At 41.7% G+C, this 19,759-nt stretch overlaps 1 protein-coding gene across 2 annotated transcripts in view; it reads right to left on the bottom strand.

Moving 5' to 3' along the window:
* Window positions 1-12,836, bottom strand: part of usp24 (ubiquitin specific peptidase 24) — a 226,377-nt gene extending 213,541 nt beyond the window's left edge. For both annotated transcript variants that reach the window (XM_059984090.1, XM_059984089.1), the window contains exon 1: window positions 12,312-12,836. In XM_059984090.1, coding sequence (XP_059840073.1) covers window positions 12,312-12,626 — 315 coding nt within the window. In that variant the 5' untranslated portion in view covers window positions 12,627-12,836. The remainder of the gene's footprint in view (window positions 1-12,311) is intronic.
* Between the last annotated feature and the right edge of the window lie 6,923 nt (window positions 12,837-19,759).

The raw sequence follows: 19,759 nt of genomic DNA on the forward strand, positions 1-19,759 counted from the left end.
TCTACAAAGCAGTTTTTATTTTCCGTTTTTCAGAATGTTAGGAAAAAGCTGTGAAGCCTTCCATTAATAATATATTTCATTGATAAAATACTATTCCAAAACTGAACGGACATCAGCTGTAGTATTTCTTCCAAAGGAGTTCCTACACCCTCAACTATACAGTTTGTCATGAAGTGAGAAGCATCTAAAACCTACAATATGCTTTCTCTATAAATGCTTAATAGCACTGCCATTTTAATAGTAGCTTCATGTTTCTCAGCCGCAGGCAATGCATTCTTGAAGAATGAACTATGATGTTACAAGGACAGTGGCTCAACTGGCAGAGCTGCTGCCTCACATCTAAAGTGACCCGGGTTTAATCCTGAACTCCAATGCTGTCCTGTTAGCATTTTCTCCACAATTTTCCCTGAGGGCTCTGTTTCCTCTCATACCCCAAAGATTGGTAGATTAGTTAGCCACTGTAAACAGTCCATTATTGTCGAATCTGGGAACAGTTGATGGAATGAGAGGAGAGTAAAATGGGTTTTGTGCAACTGGGCGCTTGATTGTCAGCATAGATTTAGTGAGCTGCAGAGCCTGTTATATAGCTATTATAGTACTCAACTTGTCATGATCAACTAAGTTCAAACATCTTCCTCCCTTTCTTGATTTGTCTCCATCTCTGGAGGCAAACTGTTGAACGACATTTTTTTATAAACCTACCAATTCTCATGACTAGACTATACCTCTTCCCATCCTGTCTCCTGTAGAAATGAGATTCCCTTTTCTTACAAACAAGAGAAAATCTGGAGGTGCTGGAAATACAATCAACACACACAAAATGCTGTAGGAACTCAGCAAGCCAGGCAGCATCTATGGAAAAGGGTACAGTCAACGTTTCAGGCCGAAACCTTTCAGCAGGACAGTTCCTTCGTCTCTGCTGCATCTGTTCCCAGGATGCAACTTTCCTTTCCAGGACATCAAAGATGACCTTTCTCAAAGAACAGGGCTTCCCTTCCTCTACCATTAATGCAGCCCTCACCCTCATCTCCTTCATCCCCATATATCTACACTCATCCCATTAACCTGCTGCATTGATAGTGATAGAGTTCTTGTTCTTACCTACCACCCAATAAGCCTCTGCATGTAACACATAACTCTCCACAATGTCCACCATCTTGAAAGGGATCCTATCACTAAACATATCTTTACCTCCTCCCCCACCTCTGCTTTCCCCAGTGATCACTATCTCCGGGATTCCCCTATTCATTCATCCCTCCCGGCACTTATCCCTGCCAAACATTTTAATTCCCATTCCAACATGTAAATCCTTGCTCTCCTCTTGTACCACGATGAGGCCACCCTCAAGGTGGAGGGAGAACACCTTGTATTCCATCTGAGTAGCCTTCAAATTTATAGCATGAACATCAATTTCTCCATCCAGTAAAAATAAATCCCCTCCCCTTCTCTTCTTCTATGCCCTCTCTGACATCTTACCTCTTCTCATCTGCCCTGGATTCCTCCTCCTTCCCTTTCTCCAATGGTCCACTCTCCTCTATCAGATTCCTTCCTCTGTAGAAATTTACCTTTCCTAACTGCCTGGTTTCATCTATCCTCCTCTAGCTAACCTCCTTCCTCTCCTTCACCTTTTTATTCTGCGATCTTTCCCCTTCTGTTCCAGTCCTGAAGAAGGGTATCGACTCAAAATGTGGACAGTTTATTAATTTCTATAGATGCTATTGACTTGCTGAGTTTCTCCAGCATTTTGTCTGCGTTGCATTGGATTTCCAGCATCTGCAGAATTTCTCATACATATGCATTGTGCTTATTTGCATACCTACAATAAGGTTTTGCCTGGACTAGAGAATTTCTTTAAAAAACTGATTGCTGAAACTGTTGCACTGAATAACAACTTTGGAAATAGCATATTAATGATAATTAGTAAAATTAACTAACCAAAATGATCTGGCTGACCTTAGGGAATAAAAGGAGGGAACAGATTCTAAGATCTTATGTAGAAACAGGACAAAAGCAGAGAACAACTGCTGAATGAACCTTTCCAAACTGGAGTTTGTGGAAATTGATAACGTTTAAGGCCAAAATTTTGTGGAGAAACATCCAGAGTTACTCCTGTCACCTGTGTAAATGACTCAGTGACGTTACTCAAGAAAATGTTTCAAAAGAGTCCCGAGACAAAATCATATGGTTGCACTTCTCCAGCACAAATGCAGAGAGATCCATCCAAATAACTTGCACCAGCTTGAACCAGGTACAGGATGGAAAATCCTTTTTTGAATGCAAGGGACAAAATAGTTCCAATCAAAATATAATTGTCAATCATATAATTGTCAATCAAATTAAAATCTTGTGTACTTTTCACCATGTTTTGATCATTCCTGAATGCCAGAAACAATCTATTCCACTGTGACTTAGCTAGAGCTCATAGCCAATTCAACGTTTTTTTTAAAGCAGTGCTACTGACAGTGAATGCTCTGACCCAATCTCCCTCCAACTGACAAAAGTCATACTTTAAAGCCCTGCTCTCGCTCCAGATCTCACCTTTGAGGAATGAAGAGTTGGAATTAGCGTCCTGCAAGTGTAAGTAGATGCTGGAGAAAAATAACCTCATATTAAGTGTCTAGGTTAATGGCAGGTACTGGTGGCTGGCATAATAGGTCCTGATACAGGATTGCAACCTAAAACATTGATGATTCCTTCCCCTCCCCAAATGCTGCTCTACTTGCTGCCCTTCTCCAGTAGATTGTTTGTTGCTCCAGATTCCAGCATCTGGAGTTTGATGAATTTCTGTTGTCCTTTGGCTTAGATCAGTATGCAAGTTGCTCAGTTTAAAACATGTAGAATATAACAGGAACTAATGATAGAAGGCAGTTCAGGAATACATGGTAGAAACCAAACCCAGAGATGTTAAGGAGTTTCAGTGGCATTCCTGCGGTACTCTGAGGTGAGAGATACACTGGGGAAGTCAGCAGACTGGGTGATGTAAAATAAACTACACATTACTCAGTATTAGAAGGCAAAAGTAAATAGATTAGTCTAAACACAAGAATTGGACAGTAGGTTGAGTACCCCTTAGCTGCAATTCCAAAATCTTAATTTTTTTGGCGCTGACATGACGTCACAAATGGAAAATTTCAAAAGACTCTTGGGAAGGTTCCCAGGCAATGCGCAGGTCTCTGTGACGTGACCTCACATGTGTAATGAACAGAAGTTAATGAAAAATGGAAAACCCCGCATAAAGCAGAAAAAAAATGAAGATGTCAATTGTGCATCATCAGTGTCGGAGTGAACATATGCCTCTTAACGGTATGCTGATCATGAAACCAGCCAAAATCTATCGCAACGAACTGAAAATTGAAGCTAATTGTGAATATTCGGCAGACTGGCTGCAGAAATTTAAGAAATGTTAGGGCACCAAATTTTTAAAGCGTCCGCTGATCATGACAATCTAGCACCAGAACAGGACTACAATACCGATTGTTTTTATACCTTACATAAAACCTAAAAGAAAAGTCAAATATAGTGTACTGCAACCCTTTAATCAAAACACGCCATTGTAGGTGGAGACTGAAAGCCTGCCGCTGTTTGTTGTTGCTCAACAGCTGATTTTGGTATTCTCCCGATGCTGTTGTGCTGCTTCTGTTACCCTGCACATATTATATTCTTGTTATATTAATAATACTGTATGTAATAATGTGTATGTGTGATGAACAAATGTAAGGCAAAGATTGCTTATGAGTAGCACATAAATTCAGAGCCAGAAATGATGGCAATCCAAGCTATCTCATTACATATTCAAAACCCAAATTATTTTGGATAAGGGGTACTCAACCTATACTGTGTTCCTTAAACTAATTCAAAAATTACAAACAAAATCTACAAATAATAACTCTGTTGCTCTCTACAACAGTTATAGTAACATCACTAAACCACTGCTCTAAAGTATCTGCTTAGATTCTGCTCGGGTCTTGGTAAATGTTTTGAGAATAATTCTCTGCTCAGTTACAAGTAGCAAATTAACAGGATCTCTTTTCCATGTCACTACTAGACCAATCAAGTATAATTTAGGCTGCTGAGTTTCTTTCACCAAATACCATGCCCTTTATTTTCAAAACTTATAATGAAGAAAATACATGAATCTCATGTTTCATTGAATGAGGCTGTTTGTAAAATTATGAGAGACATTGCCCAACATGATTAACACAAAAATATGAAACAGTAGAATATTATGGAGATCAAGCATTTACTGTGTAGGAAAAACTAACCACAGATTTTCAAGAAGCAACACTTTACCCGAGCTCAGTGCTAGCACTCCTCCCTCAAAGTAGGATCCTCCCTCAAAGTAGGAAAATTTTGATTTCAAGATCCAAACCAGAGATATGAGCATAACATCTAACACTCCAGTGCTGGACTAAGGGAGTGCTGCTGCAACAAAGATATCATTTTTATCAAGGCTCTACTTCAAGTGTACTTAAAAGGACAGAGCTCCAGATGTTTTCAGTGCTCTGAACAATCTTCATTTCTCAATCAAATACTATTTAAAACTATCTTGTTTTCATAGTTTGTGGGAGTTTATTGCACTGATTAGCCACTACACTTACAATAACATTCTGGCTGTAAAATGTGATACAATCTCCTAATTCCCTTTATTATTTTAACACTTTATAGATATTGTCTTTATCTTCTTTCAAAACATTCTTTCAAGATTAAGGATGACTTCTGTTTTGTGGGTTCCTGTGAACTGCAGATTCTTCTATGGGGGAGGAAGAAGATCATAAGACCATAATATATAGGAGCAGAATTAGACCATTTGCCCCATCAAGTGCTCTGTCTATGGCTGATCCAATTTTCCCTCTCAGCCCCAATCTCCTGCCCTCTCTCTGTTGCCCTGACCAATCAAGAATCCATCAATCTCTGCCTCAAATGCACCCAATAATTTGGTCTACATAGCCACCTGTAGCAACGAATTCCACAGATTCACTACTCTCCATTTTAGACCCTCTATCCTGGGTCTGTGTCATCTGGTCTTAAGACTTCCCCAACATAGGAAACATCCTCTCCACATCCACTCTACCGAGTCTTTTCAACATTCAAAACGTTTCAATGAGATCCCCCCCTCATTCTTCTGAATTCCAGTGAGTACAGGCCCAGAGCCATCAAATGTTCTTTAGATGACAAACCTTTCACTTCTGATATGATTTCTGTGAACTTCCTTTGAACCCTCTCCACTGTTAGCATATCCCTTCTTACAAGAGGGGCCCAAAATTGCTCAGAGTACTCCAAATCTCCAAGTGAGGCCTCAGCAGTGCTTTATAAAGCCTCAACATTACATCCTTGTTTTTATATTCAATTCCTTTTGAAATTAATGCTAACATTGCATTTGCATGCCTCACCACTGACCCAACCTGCAAGTCCTTTGGTACCTCAGATTTTTGAATTTCTCTCCATTTAGGAAAGTCTGCCCTTTTATTTCTTCTACCAAAGTGGATGACCATACACTTCCTAACACTTGGCAGTTGGCCCTCCTTATCTGCGAATTCAACCAACCGCGAATCACGAAAACCCGGAAGTGCTCTTCCAGCACTTGGTGTTCGAGCATGTACAGACTTCTTTTTTCTTGTCATTATTCCCTAAACAATGCAGTATAACAATTATTTTACATAACATTTACACTGTATTAGGTATTATAAGTAATCTAGAGATGATTTAAAGTGCATGGGAGGACGTGCGTGGGTTATCGTGGATTGGGATCGAAAAAAATCGGAAGTTCTCTTACTAAGTAAGTCGGAACAGGTACATCCGGTATTATTAAGCGTCAGTTAGTCAAACGTTTGTCTTAGTGTATATATTTTACCTTTCTATGCATATAAAACACTTAACAGCGTATGTTTCAGCGCCGGGCTCGGGAACTGTTCCTGAGTGCAAGCCAGTGACAGACCACTCCCCACCATGCTCTCCACCATGGTGGGTTGACGTGGAGGATCAAAAACTCAAAACCCCAAAACTCAATAATTAAACCACTGCATTGCTTAGTAATAATTGTAGCTTACATCAGGGCAGGGCTTTTCTCACTTTATCCTTTAAAATTGTTCTGATCGTTGACCGAAGTAGCCTAACGCTTTTCCAATGACGGATGGCATTTCACCTCTTTCCGATCACTTTATTACTTCCACTTTATTTTCAATTCTGATCGTGATTATTTTCGAGAACAGAAACACCGCGCATTCAGAGCTCTGGCCGGGTCCTAATGTCCACCGCACTGAGACAGGTTAAATAAGGTCTGGGGTTCTGCTGGGTCCTAAGATCCACCGCATTGAGACAGGCTGAATAAGGGACTTGAGCATCCGCGAATTTTGATATCCGTGAGGGGTCCCAGAACCAATCCCCCGTGCATAAGGAGGGCCTACTGTATTTTATCTGCCACTTCTTTGCCCATTCTCATCCGCCTAAGCCTCTCTACTTCCTCAAAACTAGCAGCCCCTCCACTCATCTTCATATTGTTTGCAAACTTTGCAACAAAGCTATCAATTGTCTAACAAGTCATTGACACTTTACATAAAAAGCAGTCCCAACACAGACCCCTGTGGAACACCACTAGTCATCAGCAGCTGATGAGAAAAGGCTCCTTTTATTCCCACTCTTTGCCTCCTACCAATTAGCCACTGCTTTATCCATACTAGTACCTTTCATGTAATAGCACGGCTCTAAACTTGTTAAGCAGCATCGTGTGGCACCATATCACGGGAATTCTGAAAGTCCAGGTACACAAATCCACTGATTCTCCTTTGTCTATCCTGCTTGTTAGTTCTTCGAAGAATTCCAACAGATTTGTCAGGTAAGATTTCCCTTGAGGAAACCATGCTGACTACAGCCTATCTTATCATGTTCTGGGCTTATAATTTCCTTTCTCTGCCTCTCTCCCTCCTTTTAGAGTGGAGTGACATTTGCAATTTTCCAACCCTCCAGAACAAATAAATTGAAACTTAAAAGATCATTAGTAATGCCTCCATAATCTCTTTAACCACCTCTTTCAGCAACCTGAAGTGTATACAAACTGGACCAGGTGACTTATCTACCTTCGACCTTTCAGTTTCCCAAGAATCTTCTCCCTAGTAATGGCACTGTGACACTTCCGGCAAATTGCTGGTGTCTTCCACAGTGAAGTCTGATGCAAAATACTTATTCAATTCATCTGCCATTTCCTTGTCCTCCATTTGTACCTCTCCAGCATCATTTTTCAGCAGTCTGACATCCACTCTCACTACTCATTTCCACTTTATTAAACTTCTGGTATCCTGGTTGGGTTGAGCTGAGTTGTTCTCCAATCTTGGAAATCCATTTGCAAATGTTTCATCACCATACAAGGAGAAATTATGTGTGCTGTTCACTTGTGGTGTGTCCTCAGAATGCTTTGCTTTTAGATACTTATCAATCAGTTGGTTGGTTGTCATTATGGAAACTCAATTGTGGTGCAGGGAGGGGGCTCTCATTGCTGAATGGTTGCCTGGTGAACTCTGCGCAATGTCTGGAGTTGGCTTCAAGGTCTACATGTCTGTTGACAAAATTGGTATCCTCTTTAATATTATTGGCTAGCTTACCTCTGTATCTTTTCTTTCTTAGTTGTCTTCTGTTGGTTTTTAAAAGCTCCCCAATCCACTAACTTCCCGCTAATTTTTGCACTATTATACTCTTGCTTTGATGCTGACTTTGACTTCTCTTGTCAGCCAGTTATGTCATCTTGCCTTTAGAATACTTCTTCCTCTTGGGGATGTATATATTCTACATCTTCCAAATTGCTTCCAGAAATTCCAGCCACCACTGCTCTGTCAAGTGTTCTTTTCCAATCAATTGTGGTCAGCTTCTCCATCATGCCTCTAATTCCCTTTACTCCACTGTAATACTGATACATCTGACTTTAGCTTCTACTTCTCAAATTGCAAGGTGAATTCTATTTAATTATGATCACTTCCCCCAAGGCTTCCTCTACCTTAAGCTCTCTAATCAACATGCAGAATTGTGTGGGCAAGTGATTTCTGAGCTGACACGGGGCCTCCATGTGCTTCCAATGCATAGGCTTATGGTTCTCAATATCATCCACTTCCCCTTCTCCACTGTGAGGGGTCATGGGTCAGAGATTCCCAAGAGGAAACCAGTTTTTCCAATGGAGACTTTGAACATATTCTGAACCCATGCATGAATATTTTCCTCTCTTCACCGTGTAAATTCTACTGTGACAGTGCTCAGAAAAGAATGCTTGCCCCAGGAGTGCGGTCCTAGGTATGAAATTGACCTAATCTTCGCAATAGTAGACAACTGCATGCAACTGGGGCCTCAATATTGGGGATGCTGTAAGAATAGTAATATTTGTTTGTCAGTGTTTATGGTAAAATTTAGAATTGTACTGTACTTTGGTTCATACTTCTAAGCCCTAGTTTAACTCATGAAATTGATGAAATTGTTTGCAGCTATAAAAAATAAAATGGTGGTCTTATAAGGGGACAAATGACCCACAGGTTGGACTTATAATCCCAATTTAGTTAATTAAATAAATATGGAAAAGTCTATCTTGATTTTAAAACCACCAGATTTTGTGCAAACCCTCTGATAACTTCCTTAAATGAAAGAAATCTGTTCTGTTCATTGAGTCTGGTCAATGTGTAACTCCAGATCTAGAGTACGTCTGGCTTAATTACCCTTCATACAATTTCATGAGCCTCCATCACTATGATGACTTTCATATAGTTTCCAGACATCTGGAACCGTTGTTCAAAACTACACCTTCTGGTAGATTTGTATCCCTGTAACTTACATCCTTATCTCACCTCAAATACAGGGAACTTTGCATGAGACATTACTAGCCTGGCGAAACCAATGCAGTTACACACCAGCAGAAGCCAATGTCACATACAAGAAAATTAAAATCTGAAACCATTCAACAAAAGTAACGGGTGTAACAAGGTCTCCCCACTCCCCTCCATTTGGTGCCTCTATTAACAAAGAGTTGGTCTCCAGACATCAACAGAGATGTTTAAGTCTTGAATCGTGGGACTTTTAGTAGATATTTCTCCAGGATGTTCACTAAGGAAAAAATCATGGTTGTTCAAGAGATAAGGGAAGCAAGTGGAGGTGCTTCGGAAGACATTCATATTACCTGTCAGGAGATATTTGCAGCCTTACAACACATTAAAGCTACAAAAATCTCCAGGTATCTTTGAGTGTGGGAGTTGATGGAAAACAGAAGAAACTGGAGGTATTTGCTTCAATTATTAGCCACCGAAGTTCCCAAAGACTGGAAAATAGCTACTGGGTTCTGTTGTTTAAGAAGGGTAACAAGGACGAGCCAGGGAACTGGAAGCCAGTCAGCCATGGTAGAGAGGTTAATGGAAGGAATTCTGAGAGACTGGATCTACCAGCATTTGGATAGTCAGAATCAGTTTTATTATCACCGGCATATGATGTGAAATTTGTTAACTAAGCAGCAGTTCAATGCAATACATAATCTAGCAGAGAGAAAAAAATAATAAAACATAATAATAAACAAGTAAATCAATTATGTATATAACCATATAACAATCACAGCACGGAAACAGGCCATCTTGGCCCTCCTAGTCCGTGCCGAACCCTTAATCTCACCTAGTATATTGAATAGATTATAAAAAAACATAAAAAAATCATTTTAAAAAAGTGAGGTAGTGTCCAAAGCTTCAATGTCCATTTAGGAATCGGATAGCAGTGGGGAAGAAGCTGTTCCTGAATCGCTGAGTGTGTGCCTTCAGGCTTCTGTATCTCCTACCTGATGATAACAGTGAGAAAATGGCATGTCCTGGGTGCTGGACGTCCTTAATAATGGACCTGCCTTTCTGAGACACTGCACCCTAGAGATGCCCTGGGTACTTTGTAGACTAGTGCCCAAGATGAAGCTGACTAGATTTCCAACCCTCTGCAGCTTCTTTCAGTCCTTTGCCCCTCCATACCAGACAGTGATGTAGCCTGTCAGAATGCTCTCCATGGTACAACTATAGAAGTTTTTGAGTGCATTTGTTGACATGCCAAATCTCTTCAAACTCCTAATAGAGTATAGCCGCTGTCTTGCTTTCTTTATAACTACATCATGTCAGCATGGCTTTGTGTGAAAATTCATGCTTGATGAACCTTTCATTATTTTTGAAGTAGTAACCAAACTTGCAGCTGAGGGCAGGGCAGTAGATGATGTCTATTTGGACTTCAGCAAGGCCTTTGCCAAGACCCCATATGGTAGGCTGATCTGTAAGGTTAGGTCCCATGTAATTCAGAGACAACTAGTTAGGTGAATTCAAATTGGCTCTGAGAAAGGAACCAGAGGGTGGTGATTGATGTTTGTTTTTCAGAATGGAGGCCAGTGATGAGTGCAGGGGTCAGAGCTGGGTCCCTTGTTATTCATTATTTACACAAATTATTTGTATGCAAATACACAAAGCTTGATCAGCAAGTTTGCAGATGACACGAGATTAGGAAGCGTTATTGATAACTAAATTAAGTTATTGCAGTTTACAGGGGATCTTGATTAGTTAAGAAATTGAGCCAAGTCAAGGAAAGGGGCAAGGTGTGGCAAGTGAATGTTAGAATACCTAAGTGTAAGGTGATGCATGTTGGAAAGTCAAACCAGTATATGACTTATACTAGGAATGATAGGGCACTAGGGAGTGTAATGGAACAGCAGGGCTTAGGAATAGATGTGCACAGTTAATTGAAATCAGGATCACAGATAGGGTGGTGAAAAAGATACTTAGCACACTGGCTTTCATCAGTCAAGGCACTAAGCAGAGGAGCTGGGACATAATGTTGCGTTATTTAAGTAGTTAATGAAACCCCACTTAGAGAACAGTACTGTGACAAACGAAAAAATCTGCAGATGCTGGATATCCATGCAACACACACAAAATGCTGAAGGAACTCAGCAGGCCAGGCAGCATCTGTTGAAAAGAGTACAGTGGACATTGCAGGCCAAGATCCTTCATGAAGTATACAGTTCCGGTCACCCTGCTACAGGAAAAGATGTTAAACTGGAAAGAGTGCAGAAAAGATATACAGTGTTGCCAGAATTAGAGGATGTGATTTACTGTATAGGGGAAAGGTTGCCATACCAGGTCTTTATTCCTTGGAACATACAAGAGTGAGGGCCAAAGTTATAGAAACGTTTAAAATTATGAGGTGAAAGGTAACAGTCTTTTCCCTGGGATGAGGAAGTACAAGATTAGGGGCTAAAAATTTAGGGTGAGAAGGGGAAGATTTTAAAGTGATGAGTGTTAACCTTTTCACAAAGAGCATGGTGGATATATGAAATGAGCTGCCAGAACAAGCAGCTGAGGCAATTACCAAAGTATTATTTAAGAAGCACTTGGATGGGTGCATGGCAGGGCAGAGCTTAGAGTGGTATGTGACACAGGAAAAAGGGACTAGCTAGGTGGGCATCAAGACTGGCATAGACTCGTTGAGCCAATGTACTTGTATCAGTACTGTGTTGCTGTATAACTGACAAGAATATCCAAGACAAGAATAATAGACTGGAATATCACCTCCACAGAGTGCATGTGGAGAGGATGTTTCCTATGGTGGGACAGTCTAAGACCAGATCTGGGACACAGCCTCAGAACAGAGGGACGTCCTTTTAGAATTGAAATGAGGAGAAACGTCTTTAGCCAGAGAGTGGTGAATCTGTGGAATTCTTTGCCATGAGCAACTGTGGAGGCCAAGTCTTTATGTATACTTCAGGCAGAGGTGGATAGATCCTTGATTGATCAGGGCATGAAGGGATATGGGGAGAAGGCAGGAGATCGGGGCTGAGAGGAAAATTGGACCAGCCATGATGAAATGGCAGAGTAGACTCGATGGACCAAATGACCTAATTCTGCTCCTATATCTTATGGTCTAATAAAAAAAGTATGCATATTTCCAACCGAAAGCAGAATTGTTCAACGTAAAATTTAAAAATTAACACGTTGATTACAGGTTTTAATCATTAGAAGCGTTATAAGTACATTTCTGACTATAAATGCGGGCTTTTAAACTACACACACTTACGCTAATTAACCAACATACCACCACACCGCAGAGAAAATCATCCTATGAGATGGTGTGACGGTCTGAAACTAGAATGAAACTGGCAAGTATTTATTCTCAGTCGTCCACTGACAGTTTCGATCATTTCATCAGGAACGAACGGGTGAACGAGAAAATGAGAACTAACATGAAGCCACATGTTTCCATGGCGCCTTAAAACCATCGAGGAGTTCAAGTGCTGCAGTCTCGTTAATGGGGATAAACACAGATCTTACCTCCACTTCTACCACCTCGTCATAAGCGGGTGGCGGATCAAACCCACTCCGACTGTAGTCTCCTCCACCTCCGTTTCCTCCACCACCACCTCGGGAACCGGTCCCTCCACCGCCGCCCCCTCCTCCGCCACTGCCGCCCACCTGGCGGTCGCCGCTCTCCATAGGTTCGTAGCCCAGGCCAGGGCTCTCGTTAGTGAGGAGGGCCACCGCCTCGTTAATATCGTTCTTGGCCATACGGAGCGCCTTGCGGATGGCGGCTGGCTCCGAGAAGCCCATGCACAGTAGCGTCGTCATGTGCTCTTCCTCCACATCCATCCCGGCGGACACAGTCTGTCACTTCAGTCCTATTCTTCCATACAGTCTGCACCAATACAGGTTCTCTGCCTCAGGGTGATGGCTCACCAGATGTCCGATTCCCACCTAAGTGTAGCACGAACGGAGAATGGCTTAAACGTGTTGTTATTTCTGAATAACTAAAACAGTTATACAGAATCCGAAATACACGGCGCCATGTTGACAAAAGCAGCTTCCGGTTCCTACTTCGCCAGGCGAAGCCGCTCCCAGTTAATCGGAAATGACATACAGCCTATCTCCAGACCTGAGGTCACCATCTTTGTAAAGGAGCTGCTCTGAGCGCCATCTTTCTACAGGACCATTGCCGCGCCATCTTTGTAAAGGAATGGTTGTCTCTTCAATGCCTTCGGTTTGATGAAAGGATTTCCATCTCAAAGTTAATTCTGTGTTTCTGAGCACAAATGTTGGCAGATCTGATCATTGTTACAGTATTTTCTCCTTTTATTTCGGAATTACAGTATCTGGCACGTAGTTGAGTGGCTCTAAATGCTAGAAATCTTCCTGGACAGATGTGATGCACAGTTAATTATGGAACAAAGTTGGGTTACATTTTATACATTTACTTCGATTTTGTTAGCTTGTAGAATTGTTACTTTAAGAGGAGGCCATTCTACTATAGCTGAGTCTATTCAGCTTTTATATTTATATTTGCCTTTCAAAGGGAAATATTTTGATTGCTGTTAGTGTTACTAGAGTAACTTATATGTCTTGGTTATTTATCGGATAATTTGGAAGAACTAGCAGAAGATCATGGAATGTAAATGTGCTAATAAAAATAAATAAAATAGCCACCATTCCAAAGTTCTACTTTAGATTCCTATATTTGAAGAAGCTGCCGTAAAATTAAGCCGCTAGATCAATCTGATATAACTTTTTAATTTTCATTTTATAGGCTATGACAGTTGTTCACAAAGCTAAGTTTAAAGTCCATCCCTAATAGCCATAATAATGAAGAGATTCACCACTAGAAAGGAGGGTCTTAAAGAGTATCAGAGGGCAGAAATGAGTGCAGTCATTATTACTGAGGAAAAGGTGCTTGCAAGCTGAAGGGTCTTAAGGTAGATAAGTCACCTGGACCAGATGGACTACACCTCAGGTTTCTGAAAGAAGTACATAAAGTGATGACAATGATACTGACCTTTCAAGAATTATTAGATTCTGGAATGGTTCTGGAGGACTGGAAAACTGCAACTGTCACTCCACTCTATAAGAAGGGAGGGAGGAAAAGAGCAGGATATTATTGGCCAGTTAGCCCGACTTCAGCAGTTGGCATTATTAAGGATGAAGTTTTGCGGTACTTGGAGGCATATGATAAAATAGCCAAAAGTCCTTATGACATCTTTAAGGGACATTTTGCCTGGCAAATCTGTTTGAATTCCCTGAGAAAATAACAGGCAGGATAGACAAAAGATACTCAGTGGATGTTGCTTACTTGGGTTCTCAGGTGATGCCCAGGAGGCTGCTAAACATGATAAGAGCCCGTGTACTACATGAAAGAGACTAGCAGATTGGCTGACTGGCAGGAGGCAAAGAGCTGCCGGTGACTAGTGGTGTTCCATAGGGGTTGGTGTATGCACTGCTTCCTTTCACGTTATATGTCACTATCTAGAAGATGGAATTGAAGACTGTCACCAGGTTTGTGATGATACAAGTACTTACTGCACCACATGACATAGGGCTTACATTGCTGGCAATCAGCTGGAGCTCAGGAAAAGCAGCTACGATCTGTGCAAAGCTATCAAGGCTGTGAAACAACAATACAGGGAAAAGATTGAGTCAAATTTCACAATGAATAGCACTAGTGATTTGTGGCGAGGGTGCATACTATCGCAGACTTCAAAGCCAAACGTAGTGGTGCCGCCAACGTCGCAGCCGTTCTCCCTGATGAGCTCAATCGCTTTTACACTCGGTTCGATGTCTGAGCCTCCGAGGAAAGCCGTCGCTACAACCTGCAACCTGGTCATCTCTGAGGCTGAGGTACGCAGATGTTTCCAATGAGTGGACAATTGCAAGGCTGCAGGACCAGATGGCATCCCAGGGCGAGTGCTCAGGATGTGCACAGCACAACTGGCAGGTGTGTTTACTGATATTTTTAATCTTTCCCTCTCCCAGTGTAGAGTGTCCTCCTGCTTCAAATTATCCATCATTGTCCCGGTACCAAAAATCACCAAGGTAACATGCCTAACAACTGGCGTCCTGTCACAATCTCCTCAATAATAAGCAAGTGCTTTGAGAGGCTGGTCAAGGATTACAACTGCAGCTTGCTACCACCCAAGCTGGATCCCTACAATTCACCTACCGAAGCAACTGATCGACAGACACCACAATAGCCACTGCTCTACATACCATCCTTACACATCTGGAGAAGAGGGATGCTTATGTGAGGATGCTGTTCTTGGACTACAGTTCAGCATTCAACACCATAGTTCCATCCAGGCTTGACAAGAAGCTCAGTGACCTTGGCCTTGACCCTGCCTTGTGCAGCTGGTTCCTGGACTTCTGGTTAGATCACCAACAGGTTGTAAGAGTGGGCTCCCTCACCTCTGCTCCTCTGACTCTCAACACATGAGCCCCTCAGGTCTGCATACTGAGTCCCTTCCTTTACTCCCTGTATACCCATGACTGTGTCACCACCCACAGCTCTAATCTGCTAATTAAATTTGCCAAGGACACTACATTAATTGGCCTTATCTCAAACAATAACAAGGTGACCTGTAGAGAAGGAGTCATCTCTCTGACACAGTGGTGTCATGAAAACAACCTCTCCCTCAATGTCACAAAAACAAAGGAGCTGGTTGTGGATTACAGGAGGAATGGAGATGAGCTAAGCCCTATTGACATCAATGGATCTGAGGTTGAGAGTGTGAACAGCTTTAAGTTCCTCAGCATCCACATCACTGAGGACCTCAAGTGGTCTGTACACACCAGCTGTGTGGTGAAAAAGGCACAACAGTGCCTCTTTCACCTCAGACGGTTGAGGAAGTTTGGTGTGGGCCCCCAATGCCTAAGAACTTTCTACAGGGGCAGAATTGAGAGCATCCTAACTGGCTGCATCACTGCCTGGTATGGGAACTGTACCTCCCTCAATCGCAGGACCCTACAGAGAGTGGTGCGGACAGCCCAGCGCATCTGTAGTTGTGAACTTCCCACTATTCAGGACATTTACCAAGACAGGTGTGTAAAAAGGGCCCGAAGGATCATTGGGGACCTGAGTCACCCCAACCATAATCTATTCCAGATGCTACCATCCGGGAAACAGTACTGCAGCATAAAAGCCAGAACCAAAAGGCTCCAGGACAGCTTCTTCCACCAGGCCATCAGACTGATTAACTCACACTGATTTGAGTGTATTTCTGTGTTACATTATCTGTTTTATTTATTATAAATTATAAATTACTATAAATTGCACATTGCATATTTAGATGGAGACATAATGTATAGATTTTTACTCCTCATGTATGTGAAGGATGTAAGAAATAAATTTAATTCCATTCAAACCAGAATCAGGTTTAACGTCACTGGTGTATGTTGTGAAATTTGTTGGTTTGCGGCAGCAAATTACTTAATTTTAAAAACCTATAAATTATATTAAGAAATGTGTGTGTGTTAATTGTCCATTCAGAAATCTGATGGCAGAGGGGAAGAAGCTGTTCCTGAAACACTGAGTTTGTGTCTTTAGGCCCTTTTACCTTCTCCTTAATGGTAGCATTGAGAAGAGGACATGTCCAAGGTGATGGGGGGCCCTTAATGATAGATGACACTTTTTTGATCGTTGCCTTTCGAAGCTGTCCTCATTGCTGGGGAGTGTAGTGTCCATGATGGAGCTGGCTGAGTTTACAACTTTCTGCAGTTTTTTCTGATCCTGTGCTGTGGTTCCTGCATACCAGATGTGAAGCAATCAGTCAGAATGCTCTCCATGGTACATCTGTAGAAATTTGTGACAGTCCTTGGTAACATAGTAACAAACTCCAAATGAAATACAGCCACTGTTGTGCCTTCAGTTATCGACAGGTGGAGGGGCAGCGTTGATGAAGCAGGAAGCCTGCAAAAGGACTTGGACAGATTGAATCAATGGGTAAAGAAGTGGCAGATGGGATAGAGTGTAGAAAGTATCTGGTCATGCACTCTGGTAGGGGGAACAAAGTCAGACTGTTTTCTAAACAGGAAGAAAATTCTGAAAGCGGGGGTGAAAAGGGACTTCAGAGTACTAGTACAGGATTTCTTGAAGATTAACTTGCAGGTTCAGTAAGGAAAAGAAATGCAATATAAGCATTCATTTCAAAAGGGCTAGAATATAAAAGCAAAAAGTAATGCTGACACTTCTGTTATGTACATGCAACCCTGTAAAAGCATCAGCAGCAGTAGAACTCACCTGGAGTCTGGTTTTGCTGTTAACAATCACTATTTTATTAGTAACTATGTCATAGCAACTTAAAACCAGATAATCCAAGGGTTAGCAGTGTTATGCATATATAGGTGTAAAAATAAAGTTCCCAAACTTATTCAAGCTTAAGTGGTAAGTAATACAGTCTTACAATGGTATGTAAGAAAGTTCTGTTCAGTTCAATGCACAAAATTGAGGTGAGAGAAAGTTATTTGTAAGCTGAAAAAACAGGTTTTGTTGATCTTCCCGTTGTCCTCCGAATCCTCACACAAAATATCACCAACAGTAGCTTATCAGAAAGGGGACCATCTTCAAGGGAACTACCACCCAGGCAAGAGTCGACACACCGGTAGATTCCACCCAGTTACCCCAATCACACACAACGTGATAGCCACCTATCCAGTTCCACGACATACAAAATAACTCCAACAGTGATTTGCCATAGGGGTGCCTTTCGTCAGTGAACTACCACCCAGACAAAGGGTAAACACACACATGGTATTCACAAAGGTTTCCCCTCACCAGAGAACCCACTCCTGTGGATTAACGAAGTGACAATCACACTTTTGTATCTGAATGGAAATGAACTCACCCTCAAGGGCTACTTGGAAAGAGAGTCCAAACAGTGATCTCTTTGTCACTCAGTTTCTTCTGTGTCAAACCTTTCTCTCCTCTCTCTTCCCTGCAAATTTCTTCTAGCTGCAGCACTCATGAGAGTCACTTATCAATACTCTGGATTGATCTCAACTCACCCCTTTTGGGCTACTGAAAGTTTAAACCAGCGACCGACTCACTGGTGTCTTCCATTGACGGAATCCATCTTGACTCTGAGCATGTGTCTTTCTCTGTGTGTGTCTCTGTATCCTTGTATATTCAAAACAAGCCACAAGAAACCATGAACATTTGTTGTCCATCAAATAACTCCACCTCTCTCACCATAGTAACCAAGCAATCTTGTAGTCAGTAGAAATACAACAGTGTCTAAAAGTCCGTCTCATTCTCCCGGCGTTTTAAAGTGACAGTCCACAGAAGAAATGAACCCTGGGGGTAAATAACACTTTATGAAGCATTAGTCAGACTGTATTTGGAGTATTGTGAGCAGTTTGAACTTCTTATCAAAATGAGGATGTGCAGAGAGGGTCTGGAGGATGAAGAATGATCCGCAGAATAAAAGGGTTAGCATATGAGGAGCATTTGATGGCTCTCAGCCCGCACTGGAATTTAAAAGAATGGGGGGGGGGTCTCATTGTAATCTATCGAATATTGAAAGGTCTAGATCAGGGGTTCCCAACCTGGGGCCCACGGATCCCTTGGATTACGGTAAGGCTCCATAGCATAAAAGAGGTTGGGAACCCCTTGCCTAGATAGAATGGACATGGGGAGGATGTTTTCAATATTGAGGGAGCCTAGGATCAGAGAGCACAACTTCAGAATACAAGGATGTTGCTTTAGAATATAAATTCCTTTAACCCGAGGAGTGTGAATTTGTGGAACTCATTGCCACGGAGGACTGTGGAGGCCAAGTCATTGAATATATTTAAAACAGAGGTTGATGGGTTCTTGATTAGTAAGAACATCAAAGTTTGTGTGGAGAAGGCAGGAGATGGGGTTGAGAGGGATAATAAATCAGCCATGGTTGAATGGTGGAACAGACGCAATGGGCCAAATGGCCAAATTCTGCTCTTATGTCTTATGGTCAAACAACAAAGATCTCATCGCCAATCTCTGTAGAGCAGCACTGGTTTCAGACGCAATCATAAAAGCAACCCTCCATCGCTGTCCTCTGCCTCCTATCATTGGATCCAATGTGCTTTCAACCTTTTCATGACAGCACTGTCTGTGACAGCTTCCATTGCTCTAGGCAATAGTCTGTCTAACTAGATGGTAAATAATTAGCCAGCTTTGTTTTGTCCTTTTTGAGAATAGAATACCGAGGGCATTTTTTTTACATTTTCCAGTAACTACTAGTGTGGCTGGAACACAAGTCTGCATACAATGACAGGATGTTGTTTGGTCCATAAGCTCTTGTTGTCTGCAATGAAGCAAATTGACTGACAGCTGACTTCTTTGATGGTAGGAATCTGAGAGGAAGTGGAGTTGAGTCACTCATTGGAAGTAGAATATCTAACGATGTATGATACATGAAATCACGAAGAAAGGAGTCCTTAACATTTAAGGTGTTTCATTTTTGAATGTCAGGGGTGTCTTTCCCTTTAAGCTTTAAAGATTTGTGGTTATTATAACTCCTTTGCAATATATCATCCCAGGCAATGCATTTAATGTCAAACAAGAAAGAGAAAAATGATTCAGTCTTCCGTACCAGTGACCCAAGTTCAATTCCCACTGCTGCCTGCAGGGAGCTTGTACCTTCATCCCATGGCCGTGTAGGTTTCCGCTGGGTGTTCTGGTTCCCTCCCACAGTCTAAAGATGTGATGGTTGGATGGTTAATTAGTTATTGTAATTGTCCTGTGATTAGGCTAGGATGATGAAGCGTCTCAGCCCAAAATGTCAACTGTTTACTTTATCCATAGATGCTGCCCGGCTGCCAGTTCTTCCAGCATTTTGTGTGTGTTGATTAAATCGGGATCACTGGTTGGCACAGTTCAAAGGGCTGGAAGGGCCTATTCCATGCTGTATCGCAATAAATAAATATTTTTAAATTCATAAGAAATACTTTAAATGCTTTAAGTATTTTATATACATTGATTT

This window comes from Hypanus sabinus, chromosome 11 (genome assembly GCF_030144855.1).
Source record: "Hypanus sabinus isolate sHypSab1 chromosome 11, sHypSab1.hap1, whole genome shotgun sequence".
NCBI lineage: Eukaryota > Metazoa > Chordata > Chondrichthyes > Myliobatiformes > Dasyatidae > Hypanus > Hypanus sabinus.